The sequence below is a fragment of the Odontesthes bonariensis genome, chromosome 7, assembly GCF_027942865.1.
Source record: "Odontesthes bonariensis isolate fOdoBon6 chromosome 7, fOdoBon6.hap1, whole genome shotgun sequence".
NCBI classification, from domain to species: domain Eukaryota; kingdom Metazoa; phylum Chordata; class Actinopteri; order Atheriniformes; family Atherinopsidae; genus Odontesthes; species Odontesthes bonariensis.
The window spans coordinates 11649055-11670209 of NC_134512.1; the positions used below are offsets into that span (position 1 = coordinate 11649055).

Genomic DNA, 21155 nt, shown 5'->3' on the forward strand with positions numbered 1-21155 from the left:
GGTTTCCTTTTCGGTCTGTTCTCTGCAACACCCTCATGTGAGGTGGAAGATAACTGAAGCAAATCAGAGGTCCCAGCTTCCAGAGGCACAGAGCAATTAGACAGCCAAGAGGACAAGAGTGTACAGTGCATTTTAGTTTGGAACACAACAAGAATAAGCAAATCTTACCTACTCAACACCGTCTTCGCCATTCAATTAGGCTCTCCCAGACCACCCCCTCCCTCTTACCCTTGCCGGGGACAAACCCAATAAACAGGAAGTGAGGCGCCCAGGCCCTTCCCGTCTCCCTTCAAATGGGCCTCTTGTTCCCAGAGGCTAAATGGACAAGCCACAAGCTGCTACAATAACTGCTATGACCAATTTCCACGCCACCTTTCGAGGCTATACAAAGTCTGCTGGCAAGCCGTTTTGGTGGTGAATTCTGTCTTACCCTTTTCCTGTCATCTGACCAACCAACAAACTGAGCTAAACACAATGAAACCATTATCGACTTGCCAAACGGGCCACCTTGCAGCTGTTACAAGGTTTTCCATGCCTACAAGGCACCTGCTGCCACACACATACAACTTTTCATGCAATATGTGTCTGCTACAAATTAGGCATGTTCAGCATGCCGGGGGTTACAGGGTTCCTTGCCGAGTTAGTTAACCTTTTTCTAGTTTATGTATTTAATGATCTCAGCGCATGAAAAGTGGAATTTAGGTGTTGCAGTAACAGAAGAGGTCCCACAACTGTGTGTGCTGACTGCGAGGATCTAAATGTGGAGGTGAGGTTAGTGCAAGGCCATCTCTTTCACCTCCCCCTGAGCCAGCAGAACAAGGCTTCGCCTGAAAACACACACGCAGTTTCCTTGTTATGCAATTCGTCTCGTTTGTGTGAGGTCCGCCCTCTGCAGTGACTGTAGTGCAGATGAAAGTCGAGAGGGACGGTCGTACAGGTCGAGACCGTCTATCCTCTTAAATGTTCACCAAACAGCCAGTAACGCTGGCAGTAGCGTTTACTCACAAAACATCAGGAAGGGTTTATCAGATCCGAGTACGTAGTGACAAAAGAGTCCAAAAAAACCTAATTCAAGTTAAGAAAATCTTCTTTCAGGGCATCCCCACAGCCAAAGCAGAAAAGATTCTTCGGGAAAACTGGGGGAGGAAATCCAAAGGAAAATATCCAATTAAAGACTTTATCTACAAAAGGCCAAGTCCACAGCTGGAACTTCAGCTAATTTTGGGAAAAGCCTTCAAATTATAAAGTCAAAATGGATGTTTCTGCCTACTAGGCATAAGCCAAAATAGCTCATTAGCGTCCTGCTTTTCGAATGCATTGTTAACCACAAGCAAATAATAGCAATTTCAGCAGGAGGAAGTCTTGAGTTATGGTTTTCTCATGAAAGATCATGGAGTCAAAAAACCTTTGCCAATTCCCACCCGTTTAGTTTAAGAAACAATAGAACACTGACTGCATAACTAAGTTTTTCCTGTGCACAATACAAGGCAGCGTTTTCAGATCTGTAATCTCTCAGTTATCTTCGGAAAAACAAGTATTTAGGCGGAGTAGCGTCTGATAAACGCCAGTTGGGTCACAGAGTCAACAGAGACAGGAACTGACTGAAATTAATATCAGTAAATATTACATATTTCCATAAAATTTCATCCTCAACAGACCATCAAACATTTGTTTAAAATATAAAAGGCTGATCTTGCTATTTAGTCAAATGTCTGAGAATTCCTTTGCAGCCACAATAACAAATCAGCTTTTTTTTGTAAAGTGCAAAGGCCACAGGAAATAATGTCATCCGACTCCTCCAGGCAAAGCTTTTTTAATAGACGATGATTTCATGAGACTTCCATCCAGTAATCATAGCTACTTTTCCTTTTCTAAACCAATCGAGCATTTCACCGAACTCAGACCCATGTGGCAGGCGGCCACAGAACGGGGAGTCTGCTGGGCTGAGGGGAAGGAGTGCAGGGTTTGTTGGTGGAGAAAGGCGCTCTTGTTGAGCTGCACGTCTCAGCTCCGTGGAAGCAGCCAGGTCTGCCAAAGAGAGCCTAATGAGAGACACATGGCAACCAGTAAGGACTGCTCCGTTGATACAACACAGTGTGATGATACACTCAGAGCTATTGTTCCACACCACATATTATAAAATTTACCAACTGATTCGCCACAGGCAAACACACACACACACACACACACACATACATACATAAGCTCATATCATGTGCTGGAGCCTCGAGGTCTAAATGTGCTCTCCAGCAGTGACTGAATGATTTGTATTTGGGGTATAGACACGTTAAACTACTAAACTCTGAGTTGTTCCATGCAACAGTTGTGTATGAAGAAGCGATGACCTCATGTTAAAGCTTTGATATTATTTCAGATTTCAGCTGAATGAAAATCCGACCCACGATTGAACTTAAGTTGTGATGGCTGCATCAGGACTGATGTGGTGGACCAGAGACCCCTATGAGGAGATTAAAGTAAGGACACAATAAGGTCATTCTAAAGGAGTCCAACAGTCCAAACTATAAAGTAGTAACTACTTTGCTGGTTTTATTATTAATCAATACAAAGTGATCCAAACAGCCCCCCAGAAGAGAACATTCACTACCCAATTCATAAAAAAAGGGCACGTTTCCTCTTCCATCTACCTTCCTCCTGTTGACTTCTTCTTCTTTAAGAATGCTAAAAAGCTCATTTCCAAAATGACCAACTATTAGTTTAAGATGAAGCAGAAAAACCATATGTAACATATGTAATAAGACTGTACGTGAAGTCACGTAGATTCCATTTTAAAAATGAAAACGTTGGGGGAGGGGGGGGCATTTAGTTATGGAAATTACTCAGGATGGGAGGACCTTTCCTACTGCAGCATCTTCTCACGCTGGTCTGGGTAGCTGAAGTGAGGAAACTGCGTGTGACACAATGTCATTTTTTCAGACTGTAAAAAAAAATATAGCTCAGGGTGAAGCATGCAAAAGCTCAACACCAACCGTGTGGTAGTGGTGACGTAAGCTGTTCTCACAACTACTGCAGACTTGCACATTTCCAGACATGTTCCAGAGAGAAACTAATGCCTGAAACGTTTGTCTCTGACGTATTGCGAGGCTTATCTGCCCAGCTAGGAAGTCCAGAGTGTCAGAAAGCGTTCCCATGTATGAATACAACTCAAAATGATCCAGACAGTTTATTTGATCTAGAAAGCATGTGTGTTGTTAAGAGTTCTGTCGACACATTTGTTGCTTTCCACTAGCTTTCCACTTCATATATTTCTTATAGTTTTTCTTTTTTTAATGTATTATGTGTGGACTCATCTGCCAATCTCGACGAAATAGAAACGTCAGTGTTTCCCGCAGCGCATTATATTCAAAGCGGCCGCCTTAGCAAACTCGCACTGCCGCCTTGCCAACGTTCCCAAAAAAGAAATAATAATAATAATTTTTTTTTTTTTTTTAAACCGAAGTAATGACGCTTTGCCAGGCTCAGACATTAAAAGACAGCATTGATAACATTGAATTGCGACACCTACTGGTTGTTAATGTAAATAGTTAATAATGTAAATAAAAAAGTGTTACAGCTCTTAAACAGCTTCATTATTGCTCTAACAGCCCCCGTCCCATTCCAAGTAAAAAAAACCTCCTGGAAGTGGTGATGTTACTTATTCTATTGGTGTAATCAATGTCCGACAAATTCTGAAAGCCCTGTTGTGTTGAATACATGTGGTTTGAATATCTCCATCGTCAACTTATCTGTTTGTTGACTCTGTACTTGGCAAAGTGGTCCAGCTTCTTCCAATGTTTACCATGTTAAAAAGAAATCACTGCTCCTGGCTCAGCAAAAGGTTAATACAATAGGAGAGGGAGCTAAAAAGAGGCCAGTTCCATTTCAATTTACTTAAAGTCCAACAATGACAGGCTGTTCAATAGCTCTACTCTTAAAAGAATGATCAAAATCAGAACTGACAGAGTTTGAAGGCGCGCTGGCAGACAGTTTCATTTCCACACAATGCTACTGTTGAACGCTGAAACACCAGGGGCCCAGGGGACAGAGGGTTGGCTGGAGCTGAGGTCATCGAGGACCTACTCAGATGGGTGTGCCTCCAAAAAGACACATCAATCAAAACATATAGCATCACTTCCAAGCACTCCGACTGGCTACATGGCAAGGGATGGGAAACGCTAAAAATAGACAGTCCATTTTGGCTTAATGAGTTCCTGAGAGTGTGTTGTCCATGTCCCACCCTTGCCTTGATTCTGACTGGGGGATAGAGGAATATTATTACATCTGGCTCATGCCCTGCCTTCACAAGGCTTCTGTGTGCATTTTGGTCAAGCCTACAGTATTTAACAGTGTTTAACACATATGGAGCCTCAGATTTACACGACACACACACACAAATGGGTACTCTGTTATTCATGTTAAGAGTTGCAATGAAGTGTAAACAAAGTTTGAATCACAGCTAGGGATAATGTAATCCAGCTGTGCAGTGTGTGTTAAAGCTACAATTTTACCCTCACCATCAAAACCCTCCTTTCGAGCTGGAAAGTTATATTTAGACTTTATACAGCAGTTAAGGCACGATCAGGCTGGCTAACCCCACGACCACAAAAGAGGAGAACCAGATCCTTTCTGCTCCGACTGCCAGAGAGTCCAACCTAAATCATTTCAGCCTTTCTCTTAAGCACAAGTAATGGCTATATGGATGCCAGTAACTCAGTTAAAGTTAGAATCAAATGCATAAGCTCTGCAATAAATAATAGCTGAGTCAGGTCTATGTGACCAAATGTTGACCAAATGGAAAGAAATGTTTAAAAAAAAAAGTGCACAATCGGTAAAGTCCAATGCTCTGCAAACAACAAAAAAACAGGGGTGAAGGGAAAAACACTTTCCCATCCCATTATAAGGGAACACTGTGTACCAAACAAACAGTACTGCACTGCCAAAAGGGGCACAGAGGAGGACAAGAGGAAAAGTTGGTCAAGCTCGACCGACTATCTGCCTTTTGGCTGCAATCTGTTTCATTCCAATTAGTCCTAACCTCCCCATAAACAAACCCTGTAACCAGCGGCGTCAAACACTGCTCTCCCTGGTCAGCTATAGAAAGCTGGCTGTGTGCCATTGCTGTCCCTGCGTCCGCAACTCACACCCTCCCTCCCTACCACCTTCTCTCCTCCTCCTCCTCCTCCTCCTCCTCCTTGTCCTCCTCCTCCTCCTCCCCTCCGACAGTTCAAGATACCTCATGAGTCTGACTACAGCAGAATCTCGACTGCTACAGCAGCACTGTCCTTAAATGTCTCCTCCAAACCGCAGCAAAATAACAGAGAAAGCGAATGAGCAGCATAGGAAAAGGGAGGAGGGGGAGGTTGGAGAAGTAAACAAAGTATGAAAATTGGAAGGTGAAAATTGCCATAAAGTCAAGCTCAGAGTAACAACAACATTAAAAAGGAAGGAAAGGTCAGGAGGTGAGACGGGAGAAATACCTATAGAAGAAGCAGTCGCAGCATACAAGAACCCCCATCCAGCAGGTGATAAAGCAGAGCAGAGGTAAAGATGCACCCTTTCCTCCTTTTCGTCTCACGGTCTCTGCTCCTCTTTTAAAAACTTGGCTACAGGTGCACCAGGATAACAGCCGTCAGCTCCAGCACAGCGCAGCACTGTAATCATACGGCTTTTGGATCAGCCCTCGATGTAAACACAGGTCACGTAGGCGGATGGAGCGACGCACACCGGCAGAAACACTTTGGAACTATCATTCACAAAAGCAGACGTACTTCTGAGTGTGTTTCTCCCTCCCTCCAACTACTGCAACTGCCCGCCTCACTTTCACACTCTTGCTCTTTCTCTCCCTCTCTCCCTCCCTCCCTCCCTCCCTCGCTGCCTCTCTTTCATATGTCGGCTCCCACTTGAAAGGCGGGAAGATTAGCTTGGCAAACAGAGTCCCATAAACAAACTGCTGACTGTTAGGCAGTACAGGGTGGACTGCAGGGGAGGGCAGCGATATCTACCATCTGTATACACCCCAAACAAGCGCTAAACATCCTATCTCCACCCATCACTCGCACAGACCATACACACACTACTGGCAAAAAAAAAGTCTGAGTCAAATCCGGTCGAACCACTGCGGAGGCTTGCAAAAATCAGTGCACCAAACTGACAGCGACATATAATTGAGGAGGGATTAAATAACCATGCGGCACAGAAAGTACGCTTATTCTTGCATGTATACAATAACCATGACTCTTCATTCACACAGCTGATGCAGAGGTGCAGAATGGGAGGAGCAGTGTGGAGACAAGCCTCCCTAGAAGCAAGCCAATCCCTGCAGACTACTCAAATAAGGTGAAGGACACAGAGTGAATTATGGGCCTTGCAACATCCCTGCATCGTTAGGGTAAAGCCAATCACCTGCTTTTGCTTGATGCTGTTTACTTCCCCTCTCCTTCCAGATCAAAGACGCACACAAACCCTTTGAGAGACTGCAGTGCACAGATCAGTGTGTGCTGCTGCAATAGAAGACTGCAGACAATGCTGGACCTGACACAAACAGTGTCAGTGACCGTGACAAAGGCGAACAACAAAGCTGAATGCTAAAGCTCAATGCCAAATGCAGTTCGCCTAGAAAAAAAGACAAAAACACAGAGGCAGGAGTCACCTTCAGATGGTGACGGTGGCAGTTATGCAACAACTGCAGGGGGACGGTTCTGCTCCGTCACTGAGTTATCAAAGACGCTCTGAACCATGAGATGGATCTTAAAGCAACCAGAGCTCACCCAACACTGGCGCTCTAAGCTTTAGATAGCACCACAAGACAGAACTGAGCTCTATGCTGCTTCACTTTCTCATTTTATCGCTCAAAAGGAGCAGGAGCAAAGAACTGCAGCAGCCCAGAGAAGCTCTTCTTCATCTAATGATGTCACCCTGCCCCCTCCCACGCCATCGCCTCCTCTTCCTCCCCCTGCTCCCAGGAGCCCAATCACCAGGAGCTCCAGCTAACAACCCTCTTCTTTTACTGTGTAATTACCTCGTCTCTCCCACCTGCACATACACAGACGTGAAAGCAAACTTGGAGCACACACTTACACACAGTGGCGGCGGCGGGGGTGGGGGTGAAAACACATTTACTGCAAGCACGTTCCTAACTGAAAACAGAAAGGGGGTGAGGTGGTATATAGCGACAACATCATTCTCACACTTTCAGCTGTGTGGAGAAGTCAGCCTCCAAGCTTGGCACTCGTTAGCTCCCTTTGTGTTTCAGCACCTGAGAATCAGGATGTGGGTGTTGTGTGTGTCAAGTGCGGCGGAAAACAATGTGCCCGGCAACCAGGCAAAAGGGAGGAGGAGGGCCGAGGGAAAAGTGTAAGAAATTAAACTGCCATTAAATCAACAGTCACTTTCAACAATATGCCCAAGTCTTTGAGGGTCTACGTCAGCGTGTTTTTGTCCGCGCTTCCTCAAACCTGTCGGCCTTATCGTGAAATCCAGACAATTAACAAAAGCAAGACATCCGGAGTTGTGACTTGGTTGGTGGAAAGCAGATAGACAAAGAAAGTATTTTTCTTTTAAACTTGTGACCTGGACAGTCGACGCAGCAAGGGAAGAGACAGAGACTGAAGCACTGAGCTGGGGAAAGACCCAACTCGTGACAAGGTTTAGAAACACTGAGACATGAATGGAGGCCATAGCCATCATTTCACCAGAAAGTGGGTTAGGAGGAACGAGGCAGAGAATGCAGAGCACATCATGCTGCACATGTACGAAAACAAAGTCGCTACACACACTCATCATCGGCACCCGTTAAGAAAAGTTTCAAAATGTCCTCATATGCTTAATGTGCAAACATTAAAAAGAAAAAAAAAGGTTTATTTGACAATGGGGCAGGACCACAGAGCTCAGTGCACATCTGAGAAAGAAGACAATAAAAAAATAAAAAAATAAAAAAACAAGCTTTTCAAAACCCAGATTATGGTTGGGGGTTGAATCACTCCTGCATGTATACGCTCAACAGGACTCAAATGGGCCTCGGTAACTCGGCGCACGCTCTGAACCGAATCTTTTTGCAACTTTTTGTAAAAACAGTTGCATTGAAGCGAACACCCATACAGCCTAATTCCCATTTAAGCCGCTCTCATTCCCAAGAAGACTATCAGCGCATTGAATGTCAAATCGTGGCCACTTAAAGCATTTCCAGACTGTCGCTCTGCTCCGAAATAAAGAGAAATATCCTGCTTTTATTACTGCGTCTAACATTTATTCTAACATCTGTGCAGGGGATTAGGCCACACTTAAATGCACGATGATCTCCCACAGAGAAAGTTAGAAGCGGCAGACGATCTCGAGTCCTTTTTCACACAGTCCACAGCGTTGTGGCGTCAGACATACTTTGGTTAGTAACTTGATTCCGATCCCCTGCATGTATACTGGGACAAGGACAACCGTCCACGGCCACTAAAGGCCTCTGGCTCCTCGCCAAGTAAAGTCCAACGATATATTAGGTGAGCCCTATGGATATTTTTGACTGTGCAGTTATGTATTGAACATTAGTTGCTTTTTCACCTCATTTACTTTACTGTCCCACCCCATTTGCATTTTCCAGGTAAAACGTGAAAAAAAACAACGGGTGGCTTTAGACTTTGGCACGGTACTTTCAGAAAACCCAAAATGCATCAACTCGGCTCCAAATTCTTGAGCAAGGACCGCACAACTCCAATGTTCTGATTCATGAACACTGATTTTGATGAGGAATACAGATGACGAGCATATCCCTTCGAAAAGTTATACGTGGGGGGGGGGGGGGGGGGGGGTTGGAGCAATTTAGCTCTTTTTTTGCCCAAAATGGAAGAGGGAAAACAAAAAAAGTGAGCCCAACCCCTTAAAGCAAGACAGACGGGTTTCTCCCAAGGCAGCCACAGATTGAATTACAAAAGGGTAACACATTGGTGAGAAGCCCATAGTTTACATCACTGATCAGATGTAATCAACTTTTAAGGGTATTCAAGCCTGACAAAAAGTAGAAAAAGACAAACATGTATTCATATTTGGATTATAAAGAACCACAGTTTTCATTTATTTGACATCAGGAGGCTTGAAGAGGAGCAACACTTAAATGTAGAAATAATAAAGTAAATGTTGCAATAAAAAGTCTTGTCTTACAATACCGGAGCGTCGGTTTTTATATATATGTATATTTTAAATCAAAAGATATGCCATGAAGAGACCACCGTGCCGCTATGAGAAGCACTGTAAGCCATTATGGAAACAACACAAAGAAAGTGAACTGATTTACGAGCTTAGGACATGACAAAACGCGCCTCCCTTCCTCCTCCTCTCCACACAAATTTCCATAAACAAGTTCCCGCTGCGCACATTACATCACACGCTTACCTATTTAATGTATACGACCCGTTCCTTTTGAACCTCATCCTGGACGACAGGAAGCGGATGAAGAAATCCAGAATTGATGGCGTTTCGGGGTTTTTTTTTGGTGGCGCCTCGGAAGAAACGAGCCCCACCGCGTCTGTCTGTGGACGGCTGCAGGACAAGCGGGGAACAAAACGGAGTTGCTTTCTTTGCAGACCTCTCTCACTCCTCCAACGCCGCGATTCTGTCGTCGCTACCCCAGACCTCCACCCTCTCCTCCTCCTCCTGTGGTCCCCCCCTTGGTTTAGTTTCCGTGGGGCAGGGTTATTGAGCGCACATCTTGCGGGCGTTGCGAATAAAGCAGAGAGAGAGAGAGAGAGAGAGAGAGACGGCACCGGGGGGACATGTGCGCCGACCGCAGCCAGGCAAGTTGGGGCAAATCGAGAGAAATGAACACGGAGTCTGGTTGCGGCTGCTCAGCTTTTGAGTCTGCGAGCTCGCTGACGCAAAACACGGCGCACTAGCTCCAGATGAAAAACACCCAAAGTAAACTCGATCTTTCTGTCAGTATGCCTCCGTCTGCACCCCCTCCCCCGGCTCCATCCCGCGACATTAAATCCGTATAAAAAGTAACGACTCAACACAAAAAACCCGCAAAGGAAATAAGGCAGCAGAGCCCTTTATGTGGATGCGCGCCGGCTTCCTCCTCTCATTCACGGTCCCGAGGAGGCTCTCATGTTGCAGCCGCGTTTCCTATCTGAGGAGCTATATATACACACACCTTTCTATCCCTCCACAGGCTGAACACAAACCAGACGCCACCGACACAGGTCTTATCAACGCCTGTAGGTTGAGACAGATTTGGCTAAGAATAGGGCTGAGGACTCATTAATACCATTTAAATCCCAAGTAGCGCTTCCCGTTCTTTGAGCCTCTTTGTAATGCAATCGCACGCAGACAACAACTTTACATGTTGGACACAATAAGCTCTCAAATTCAATTAGGTACTGCAGCTTTTATTGACAAAGTTCTGGCACAGATAAACTAAATGATTAGGAGTATATTTTAAGAGGATGTAGATTAATATAAGAAACTTGGCGGTAAAACTGGAGGCATAGCTACTGCACCAAAGAACTATTTTGCCCCACACCAGGGCTGCTGCTCACTATTCACAACTAAGCATAATCACTGACATATTCAAATACTTACACTACGGAACACTTTCTGCATCTTTTCTGCCAAACACGCCAGAAGCAACACTGAAATGAGCCGCAGGAATGTCAAAGAGTGGAGAATCGATGTGGTGAATATGCAAAGTGACTTGACACAGAAATGACTTTAAATCTCTAACATGGGAACTTTGTCACTATGACAATCTGCCTCCCTCCAGCCTCGGGTTCGTCATGCATATGTCCTCTGGGAGGAAAGCTTGCTGCTCCCTGCTGGATATGTACATCACCCGGTGTGTACACCAACTGCAGCCGAAAGGTGAGTCAAAGCTCTGGTTGTGTAGAGGATGGATGGAGAGAAGGAAAAAAAGGGGGAAGGGTGGTGGGGTGAAAGTATATTTAGCAGAGGGCCAGACCACAAAGACTGAGTTATGAGAGATCAGATGTGCTCTTCTTACGCAGCCATCTGAGGAGGCTTTGGGAAGGAGACTTCTCACAACAGACACAAACCTGGATCATGTGCATCCACGAGTGAGTAAAGTATTTTGGTAACCTGCACTTGACAGCATTCAGTTTTCAGAATCTTAATGAAGACGTTTGCCGGAAAATTGCCAACAACCGAACGCATTTTTCTCTTTGAAGCTGGTGACAGAGAGAGCGAACCTCCAGCTCAGAGAATCCTGAACGCTATGCGTGATAGACAGTTTATTAACAGGAAAATTAAACGTGTCATTAACTTCTGTGTGCGTAGGTCGCGAGGGCTTAAAGCAATAAGCGGTACAAAATGATGAATCCAGACAAGCGGTTGAGTCTGAAAGCGCGCGCGGGTTGTACAGCATTACATCATGGGAGTGCGGTGCAGCATCTGTTTGCGTGAGTGACTCCTCCACTCTCACAAAATATTCAGCGTTGGTTTCATGGCTCCAAGCTCGTTACAATAAAAGCAGCCTGGGACCAAAAGTGCTGATCGGTTGCGCTGCTGCTGCTGGTCGTCAGTCACTGCAGAGTTACACAACAGCTAGGAGGAGGAAGAAGATGATGAGGGAAGACACAGATAAGAGGAGGAATGAGGGTTGAAGCGAGATTCAGAGGTATGGTGCAGATAGCTTTGGAGTAGTGGTACTTAGTTACATTTTTATAGTACTTGACACTTTGACATATGGATTGGGGAAAAGCCAAAGTTTGAACCTCCAGTTTGACTGGTGGACAACCGCTCCATCTCCCAGCTGCCAGTGGAGGGGAAAGAGGCAGAAAACTGTGGACTACAGGAGGTATAATTCATTTTATTGGTGCAGCTCATTCCCTCCAATTCATTCTCAATCACTTCCTCCCACTTGCACCATAACTGCCCTTATTATCCAGTCTTTTTTCTTTTTTCACAATTCTTATATCTGTTCAAGCCTTTTGTCCATCTAGCCTATTTTTCCCTACACTTCCATTCCTAGTGTGTCTTGTGCAAGAGAGTTAGTAATGACATTAAAGATGTCAGTCAGTGCGCGTAGCCTGCCCCTTTTGTTGTTCCAAAGTAGAGGCGGCCAGACTGTTAATACAGAGGATACAATAAAACGCCCATAAACTTTTTTCGCTCGTTTCTGTTCCTTGCTCCAAAAGGCCGGGAAGCATCCAGAAAACAGTCATCACTGGCTGCGGAGCGGCTGTGAAATAACCCTGGCACCTCCGCTCCTACTCAGGCTTTCCAGGAATACATCGCAAGGCAAATGTAGGACCGCAGTGCACAAACACACACAACCTGCGTGCATGCGTGAGCAGAGAGGCCAGCTAAAGAGAGCCCAGGCCACAGCAAGTGCCAAGTTCTTATGCATAGACAGAGGTGATATTGACAGAACACACAAACACACAGATCTTATGAAAACAACTGACATGAGTATATTATGCAATTTAATGTACATTTGGTTCCGCTGCCAAGAACCAAGCGCATACTGTTTTTCTCTCTTACAGAAGTGGGTACACTCTAAATATGTTTCAGCACACACAAACAGAGCACAGCTTGAAGTATATGTGAGCTGGGGCCCAGCCAGCAGTATAAAAAGGCCTACATATATACGACCAGGCTGGGAGACGCCAGGAAGCAGTCAGTCTGTCTCCATTTGTCACATCCAGCCAAACATATACAGTAAACAGAGGACACTACAATGCAGCTTTTATAGCCCGTCCATTCTTAAAGGCTGCTGCTCAATAGCTTAATGGCACCGCATAGCCAATGAAATGGTCCAATACCGGTCCGTCAGTGTGCAGATGCTCGACGAGGCACGACTGTGAAAGAATATGCAAAATGACAGTTATGTTGACTTCTTCTCAGATGTCTCCTGGACCTCGAAAGGTAAATGTTATGCCTGAAAATGGACGGGCTCTGCATCCGTTCACTGTTATTTCTGAATATCAAGACCGGTTTGGTTTCAATTCAAATTAAGCCTGATTTTTTTTTTTTTTTTTTGGGGGGGTGAAATGCAACCCCATTTACCTCCTCTCAAGCATTCCAAGAACAAGAAAACCCATCAGTTTCACCAATCTTTTTGAGTGGCGAACCACCAACCTTCCGGTTATTGGACGAATGACTAACAACTAAGCCACAACCGCCTCAGTCTGGAACCATTCATTATTTAAGTCCCTAACAACAATAAAAAGAAATGATATACAGTTTGATGATGCAAGTTTCATTCAAGGTTCTACATTTAAACCAAAAACAGGCTGATTATGAGACTTTAGAAGCCTGATTATTAATGATTAACCACAGCTTTGTTCAAGGACTGGCACTGATGAGGTTATGATGCCACCTACTGTTATCCTGAAATAATGCAAGGCTCAAGAAGAAAAAGACATGTATCTCCACAGTTTAGCTCCTGATTCGTGTTGGAGGTGAGAAGTACTGATGAGAGGATGAAGGAGAGGTGGGCAGAAACCCTGCAGGCAGAGGCGTGGGCCTCCACTGACACCCTGTTGGCTGGTATGAACTCTGCTACTTCTGGCATGCGAACAAAGACTTTGCACCGGTTTTGATGGAATGAGGCCCAGGCAGAAGATTACACAAAAAAAAATAATAATAATTAAAGTGATGAAAATGATGAGGCAGGAAGGAGATGTGAGGCAGAACTGATAGCTCGGTGACATCTGGTATGAATGGTATGTCAGACACATTGTACACATAAATAAAGGAAATAAATGCCTCTGCTGCTTAAAATTAGCTCTCATGAGTGCCCAGAGCATATTTTGTGGTAAAAATGTAGTACACCAAGAATGCACCTGGAAACTTCTGTGCACGTTTCTCCACAGTAGAGACAAATAAGGCCTAAAAACACAAGTGTTTCACTTGAAAGGGGGAACCTTAAGGACATATTCCGTCTATTCCAATTTAAATAAACTAGGCTATATTCTTTAAAAAAATAAAAAAGAGCAAACCTCAGTGCAAAAAGAACAGAGCTATTGGTCAGTCTGCCTCTGGCTGGTGGTAAACTGGTACTGCTGGTTTAATACTGCAGCTGCTTGATATGGTCATGTGATACAAGAGCTGACAGAGCCCGGTGCATGCTGGGAAGGCCTGCAAGCCACGATTATGCAACAAGATCTGATTTCATGCCCACTGGACCTCTCCCTTCTGTTTTTGCCCTCTCTTCTCTTTCTACTTTTGTCTGCATTTCACCTGCCAACAGTGTCTTCAACGTGCTTTTCTTTTGTCTGTTGCTTCCTCCGTCTCATCACTCAATCACAGAGATTCAGGGAAAACAGCAGAGGATACGTCACTCTCCTTTTGAAATTATGAGACTCATCTGAAGTGTTAAAACGGAGCAAACTAAGCTACCCAGTTGGTGATGGTATTCTTACCCAGGAGCACGTTCTTGGAGCTCAACAATAATGTCTGCTGGAGTTGTGCTGCCCTCTTGTGGCAGAAAGAGAGATTTGTGTTCTGTCAGCAACAGATAATCATCTTTTTTTTCCTTTTCTTTTTTTTTTAAGTCAAAGTAGTAGTTTGCTTCAGACGACTTCCTGTGACCGAGCTGTGATTGCTTGTTAGCGGTAAAAAGGTGTTGGGCAGAAGAAAGGTTGAAATGCTGAACATCTAGGGTTCCCATATCTCAGATCTAATGTACAGTAGCATGCAAAAGCTTGTGCCCTTTGAGGTAATTAATTGTGGCTTTTGGGTTAGCATTTTTTAAGACAAAAAGCCACCCGTCCCCGTTATGTGTCTTTGTGGTGTCATACATCTAGCTTCTAGAATTTGCTTTAATTTAATGTAATTGAAAGGTTTTCTTACGGTGGTTGTTCCATAAAGGTCGTGTTTATGCAGGTGTGGCTGCCGAGAACACCGCTAAATCTGCCTGAAAGTCTTTTGCAGTCAATTTGAGGCACCTTACAAGCATGTGAGGTCTTATATCTTGAACTCTACCTTTCCTAAATCACATTACAAGCGAAATGCTTTTCTATGTTCTTCTTACAAGCCTTCTCCCGCTTTCTGGGCAAACATTTACATTTTCAGAGTGACAGTCCGCTCTATTGGTTTACATTGTTAAGTATTGATAAATCATTGACATCTCCATCACCCGGCCTCTCCTAATAATGACTGTGAGCATGCACAGGCCCAAGGCTTTGGTATCAGGGCTCCAACTGCAGAGTTATTAGAGCAGCTCCCCACACATTTACATGTCTGTTTGCATCTTCTGTGGTCCTGGGAGGAGATTACTAACAAACTACCATCTTTGACAACAACTGCTCCCTTTTGAGCCTTTAGAAATGATATCCGGAATGTAAGAATAAGGTAAGAGATAAAGGAATATGGCGAGTTCAGCTGTTCCCTGCAACACAGACAATGTGGAACGAAGAAGTCATGTCTTTCTTTTAAGTTTCTGGGACAACCAGGCTGATGAAATGATTATTTTACACTACTTTAAACATAATTCCAATCAATTAGCACTCTTAAGAGCTTTCAGAGACTCTTTCTAAATTTGCTCACCCTTTCGTCAGCGTTTGCAATTAAGCTTGGAGTTCAGCGGCACAGCTCGAGTGGCTACCACTGACAGGGAAAACAGACATGCAGTGAAAGACACGTTCACAACGCTGCTTTTGGATTTCAGAGCCACAGACGCCTTACTGGAGACCGCATGAGAGAAGCAGCACTTCCTGTGTTTGTGCATCTCACGGTCTCCTTTTACTTCAACACAACAAACAACGCTTCCTGCAAGCTTGTTCTTCTTCTGACTCCCTGTCCAGGCGGAGAGGCTGAACAATGAGGAAGGAAAGGAGAACATGTTACAGTACCTGAGGGGGAAGGTGGAGGAGATAAAGCAGTATCTCACACATAGCCCGGCATGAGGCCATATGCAAACACAGGCACGGATACAGGTGTACATGGGGATACACACGCACACACACCCTGGTTAAACAAGCAGGCAGAGCACAGATAACAGCAATGACGCCAAGTAAAACATGAAATAGGAGAAGCAAAGATGGCAAAAAAAGAAAGAGATGCAAGGAAACATTAGACCAAGCAAAATGTTAAATTTTCTTTTAATAAAAAATAAATAAAAAATTCAGTGAGAGGAGTAACTGCCACCTCATCAAGGTTACTTAAAATCCCCAGTGGTGGTGAGAAATGCCTCATCTGCTCTCCCTTCCATTTCTTCGGCCCTGAGCGACACATGAACCCAGCAGAGCGGACCGAGCCCCTGACCTACTGTTCCTCTGTGGGAGGAAACGGATGTGGGGAATGTCTCTCACTCTTTATTTCTCTCTGAGGCGCATAAAAGAAAACGTGCAAACTGACACATCATACAACAGAAACGGCTTACAGAGCGGATATCCCGCGCAGAAGAGTTCCTACACATATACGGCCTTTTACAGAGCCGGAGATAGACTTCTCCGTCTCCATCTGCAGCTCCAGTCAAATCCTACCTTTTGAAGTCGAGTCAGCAAGTTCAATGGCACAGCATGGAATGCATTTGAAGTGATATCATGATTGCGGGGGCTCTACATCTGCCTTGATTTAGGTTTTAAGGCCAGAAGGTTAACTGCTGCAGCTCATAATTTGAAAGACATTTTCCCAAATGGGGGGAGCACAACGTTGCAAATAAGTGGCATTTTGGGAAATGCGATCAATATGCTTAGATTCAGACTCTTTCCCCGACTCGTAAGTCGCCATGGTGTGAGGAAGTGCAATAAAAACGCATCTAACTTAGTGCGAGTCTGAAGAGCGTGTAGTTACATTAACAGGTCTGCACAGGTAAGGGTGTGTCTCAGTTTGGCATACGATCAAACCTTTCAGGGGAATCCAACAGATCGCATCATCAAATAAATAACACGTCCCGATTCCTCCTTCTCCGTGGTTTTCTTCACAATTATTACAGAGGCAGCAACTGAAGGTTCCCCCCCCCCCACAGCACCCAGGTAAAATGAATGGGGAAAAACTCTACACTGAATGTTATCTACCACATTATCGTGTTATTCCTGGAGCAGCCTCGACTCTCTGTCTAACACATGGTGTGGAAAGCAAAGAAGCAGCAATGGAGAACTAAAAAAAAAATCTCCTCTTGTTACTGTAAGTGCAGCAAAGCCTTCACCCACAGGAGCCGGTAAGAATATTTAAAAATCACACCAGCGGTTAAACATGCTTAAATTTGCAAAAGAGTAATACTTTCCAGAGCACCCAGCAACACTTCAAAAATTAACTTTGTGCTTCAGCTATCACTGCCGTCTTTGTTAGGTTAATGAGGGCTGCACATTTCATCACTGTAATCCAATAATGTCCGGCAGCATTTTCTGAATTTTTTTTACCCACAAACGTAGCCACTTAAAAGAAGAGTAATTCTCATGAACTCAATGATCGGCGAGGAGAGATGTGAGTCACTTGATCCAACATCCACTCTCATGCAAATAGCAAATATTGTGGCTGTAGCGTGACTCTCTCCATTACCGTTGTGGGTATGTTTGAATGAAGTCACTGTTAGGCATTCATCTCACATCTTAAAAAGGACTAAATCTACACACAGCTAGATGAACACACTGTCCATATTTTCAATATGTGTGCTTTAAAGCTTTATTTTCCTTTAAACATCATCATTAAACACACAGTCCATTAGGATAACTAGAACGACGACACTAATGGTTAAAGAAAGAGTTTTTCGAGCTCAGTGAAAATGTTGCTGCAGCTCTCAATAATTTAAGGTAAACACAAGTAACTTGTGCTAAAGAAAAAAAATGGACCAGACTCAGTGAATAATTCCCTATACTCCCTATATAGACCAGTGAGCAGTGCTGACCAACATGTCATTAGGGTCATCAGGTGGGAATCTCCTTTCATCAGTGTTTCGTCTAGTTGGGCCCACGACACCTCCAGGAGGCTAGACAGTGAACACTGGCGTCCCAGAGTCACTCCCCTAATGCCAGCCAACACTGCTCCTCACACCACAACAACCATCTTTTTTTTCCCACTGCCACAAGCTACCTCAGCCTCTCACCAGCTGCACACCAGTCACAGCGGGGTGGGGATGCAAACCCTGGTTTGGGTAGGGGGTAATAAAATTATAAAATGTCCCATGCTGCCAGGTAATACTAGGCTCCCCCTATGTGTTCAAGTAACAGTCCAACGGTCAGAGATGTTAAGTTTACAAGCATATATAGCAACAATAACAAATAATGTCTCAAAAAAAGTACAATTTATTTTATATCTACCAGATCAAACTGCTGGTGTAAATGATCTCAGCAGCAGATTCTTTAAAAAAAAAAAAAGACTTGTTAGCTTGTGGTTAGTCAATGTCATCAAGTAGGGGTGGGTATTGGCAAAGAAGTCACGATTCGATTCGAATCACGATTCACATGCCACGATGCGATACTATCACGATGCATCACGATACTTCAATTATTGCGATGCATTGCGATATTTTCACTGAACATACTTAAAAAAAAAATACAGCCATTACCAGTGGCTGACTGGCTGTGTATGATCTGGATAGTGTCTTCAATTGATACATAACTCAAAGCAAATCAATTCATAACTGTATTTATTGAAACAACTTTTGGAGGTATTGCCATTAAAACAAATATTACTATTACTGGACACACTCATCACAAAAAGTGCATAGGCTTTATAAAACTTAAAATAACAAAATAGGGATGATCAGTACAGACAAAAAAAAAGTGCATCGGCTATATAAAACTAAAAAAATAAAACAAATATTGCAAACATCCCTTGCAGGGAAATGCATCAATTGCATGCGTCCTATCATTAAAGGCATAAAAAGCCCCCCCCCCCCCCAAAAAAATAAATAAATAAAATGGGGAAAAAAAAAAAAAAAAACGATACTTGGCGTCAAGAATCGATGCAGGAGATCGCGAAAATTAGAATCGCGATGCATCGTCATGACGATTATTTTGCACACCCCTATCATCAAGCCAGGCTCAGAGCTGCCGGGCTGCAGACAATGACGATGACACGCTAACGTGTTGCATAATAAGTTGACAGCACAGAACATCGTTGGACACTTTTTAAAAACAGCAAAGCGCCAAGCAATAATGTTTTGTGCGAGACATTTGGGAGGAGGATGCCAGAATGAGGACGATGAAAAGTAGCAGAGAAGGAACAAGAGAGAAGATAAAGAGAAATGGCGTGCAAAAGATCGAAGGTCAGGAGTCACCGGCTCGCTTCAAAGATCGTCTCTCTTCATCACTCTTCATGTAGGCTAATCTCTTCCATCACACCTCCCTGAACTGGCTAGCTCACTTAGCCTCATTTAACCATCTAACGACTGGTAATAAATCAGAAACAAACTCCTCTCACCTCTAATCTCTGGTAGCCTGTCGTGCTCTGCACACTCCCCCTGATGTATGACTCAGCCCACTCTGTCTTCCAGTGTGAGGTTGTTACAGTAGGTGGAAAACTACTGCTGGAAGTATGCGTTCCACAGCATGAGGACAACAGGAAAGCATTGATAAAAATGGAGACATAAGCCAGATATTCCTAAATTAATCATTTTAATAATAATAATAATAATAATAATAATAATAATCCTTGAGTTATCAATGTTTAATATTTTTGAGTTGATAGATTTATAGAAACATGACCCAGAATCATACGAGTCGAAGAGATGATAAAATGTCAAGTTCTGTCTACAGTCAACACCTTGCAGTCCACCATGTTTCCACAGTAGCCCCCAACAGAAACCAAACACTGGCTGTAAAGCAACTCTTTTGTATATTTTGTGGTATGGCTGCCTCTCAAATAGCCTAGCAAAAACAAAGAAATCAAAGTCTAGTCTATCCTTCATTTGCTCCGCTTCCTCAATTAAACAGAAGCAAAGTGAACGGGCCCCCCCCCTACAGCCAAACTTCCCACAATGCTGTGTTCATAGGCAGCTGTTACCCTGGCGAGCCTGTAACCGAGCTCTCTTTGCTAACCTAACGATGGCTTAGTGTGACCATTTATCACGTGCCACCCAGCTCAGAGGCCACTGGTGATTAAGAAGGCTTTTAGCACAGTCCTGTTCAACAACTCTGAGACTACATAACAACGGAGGAAAAAGGGCCAGCATTGTGGCACTGTGTCAGACAGCTGTGTGCATGCAATGCCACGATTATTTATTAGAATGTGTGTGCATGAGAACGACAGCACGTGGGCCGAGCATGTTCCCAAGCGTGGCCCACAGTAAGCTCTCACTTGATCAGACTTATCTGTGTTTACACATGCACACTTCCTCAACGGGATATCGGAGGCCCTATAGGGGTCAAATGCTCTGCTGAGTGTCTTGTTGTGTCATGTTTTTGTGTCCAGGCTCGAGCCGCTCAGCGTCGCTCCTGGGAGGCCTGGTCAGCAGCTCCCATACAGTGACCCCGACCCAGCAGCGGAAATCTGACGACCGCGAACACCAGCTCCCTCTCTGTTCTCTCCCTTTGCCTTCATTCCAAATCAAACTCTTCCCTCCTCCACATCCTTTTTTAGATGTGAAGCGCATCACAGAGCTGGCTTCCAACACACTCACAAGCTCACACACTCATATTTAGCAGTCTCTCCACAACTTAGCCTTGACAGAATTAGCAGATGTTAAAACCCATAAGCTAAAAAGCGATAGCTGATGAGACTGAGACTTTGATTAATCAATGCCAACCGCATTTTCTTTGATCGTAGATGGATCAGGCTTAACGTGACTAGATAAGCCGGGTGTGGATTTGGATGTTTTGCATCAATTACACTGCGTGCGCTTGTTTTAAGTTCACCCTACATCAGCCAACGCCCTTCTTCCCTCCCTCCATCTCTGCCCACATGCTGTCCCATCCCTCCCTTCACAAGCTGAAGAGATGTACACGCCATCTGGGCAGATCAGAGCCATGCGGCAGGGTCGTCAGCAAACACATATGAAACATATGGCTGCCGGGGCTGGCCTGTCAACGATTAAGCCTGTTCCATCACCGTCTCCTCGATAGCCTTGCCGCTGTTTAATTTCTCCCCACAACCACATACGCATGTGCCTGCATGAGTGTTAACGTACATAAAAACACATGTACATATACAGATAAAAGGCAGAGCCGCTCGGTTGAGGGGAAATCCTCCCTCTTCTAACTCTTCCTGTTGGTTGCTTTAGTCTATTGTCTTCCTTTGTGCTCCCTCTTAAACAACTAACCTCATACAAACAA

At 44.3% G+C, this 21155-nt stretch overlaps 1 protein-coding gene across 3 annotated transcripts in view; it reads right to left on the reverse strand.

Annotated features, from left to right (window-relative positions):
• Positions 1–21155, reverse strand: part of mob2a (MOB kinase activator 2a) — a 56352-nt gene that overhangs the window by 25581 nt on the left and 9616 nt on the right. Inside the window, exon 1 of one of the 3 annotated variants that reach the window (XM_075469485.1) lies at positions 9376–9622. The exons of 1 other annotated variant lie outside the window; for it this stretch is intronic. In XM_075469485.1, coding sequence (XP_075325600.1) covers positions 9376–9413 — 38 coding nt within the window. In that variant the 5' untranslated portion in view covers positions 9414–9622. Of the gene's footprint in view, positions 1–5474; positions 5787–9375; positions 9623–21155 lie in introns of those variants that run through there. One more of the 3 variants, XM_075469486.1, reaches the window with a different exon arrangement.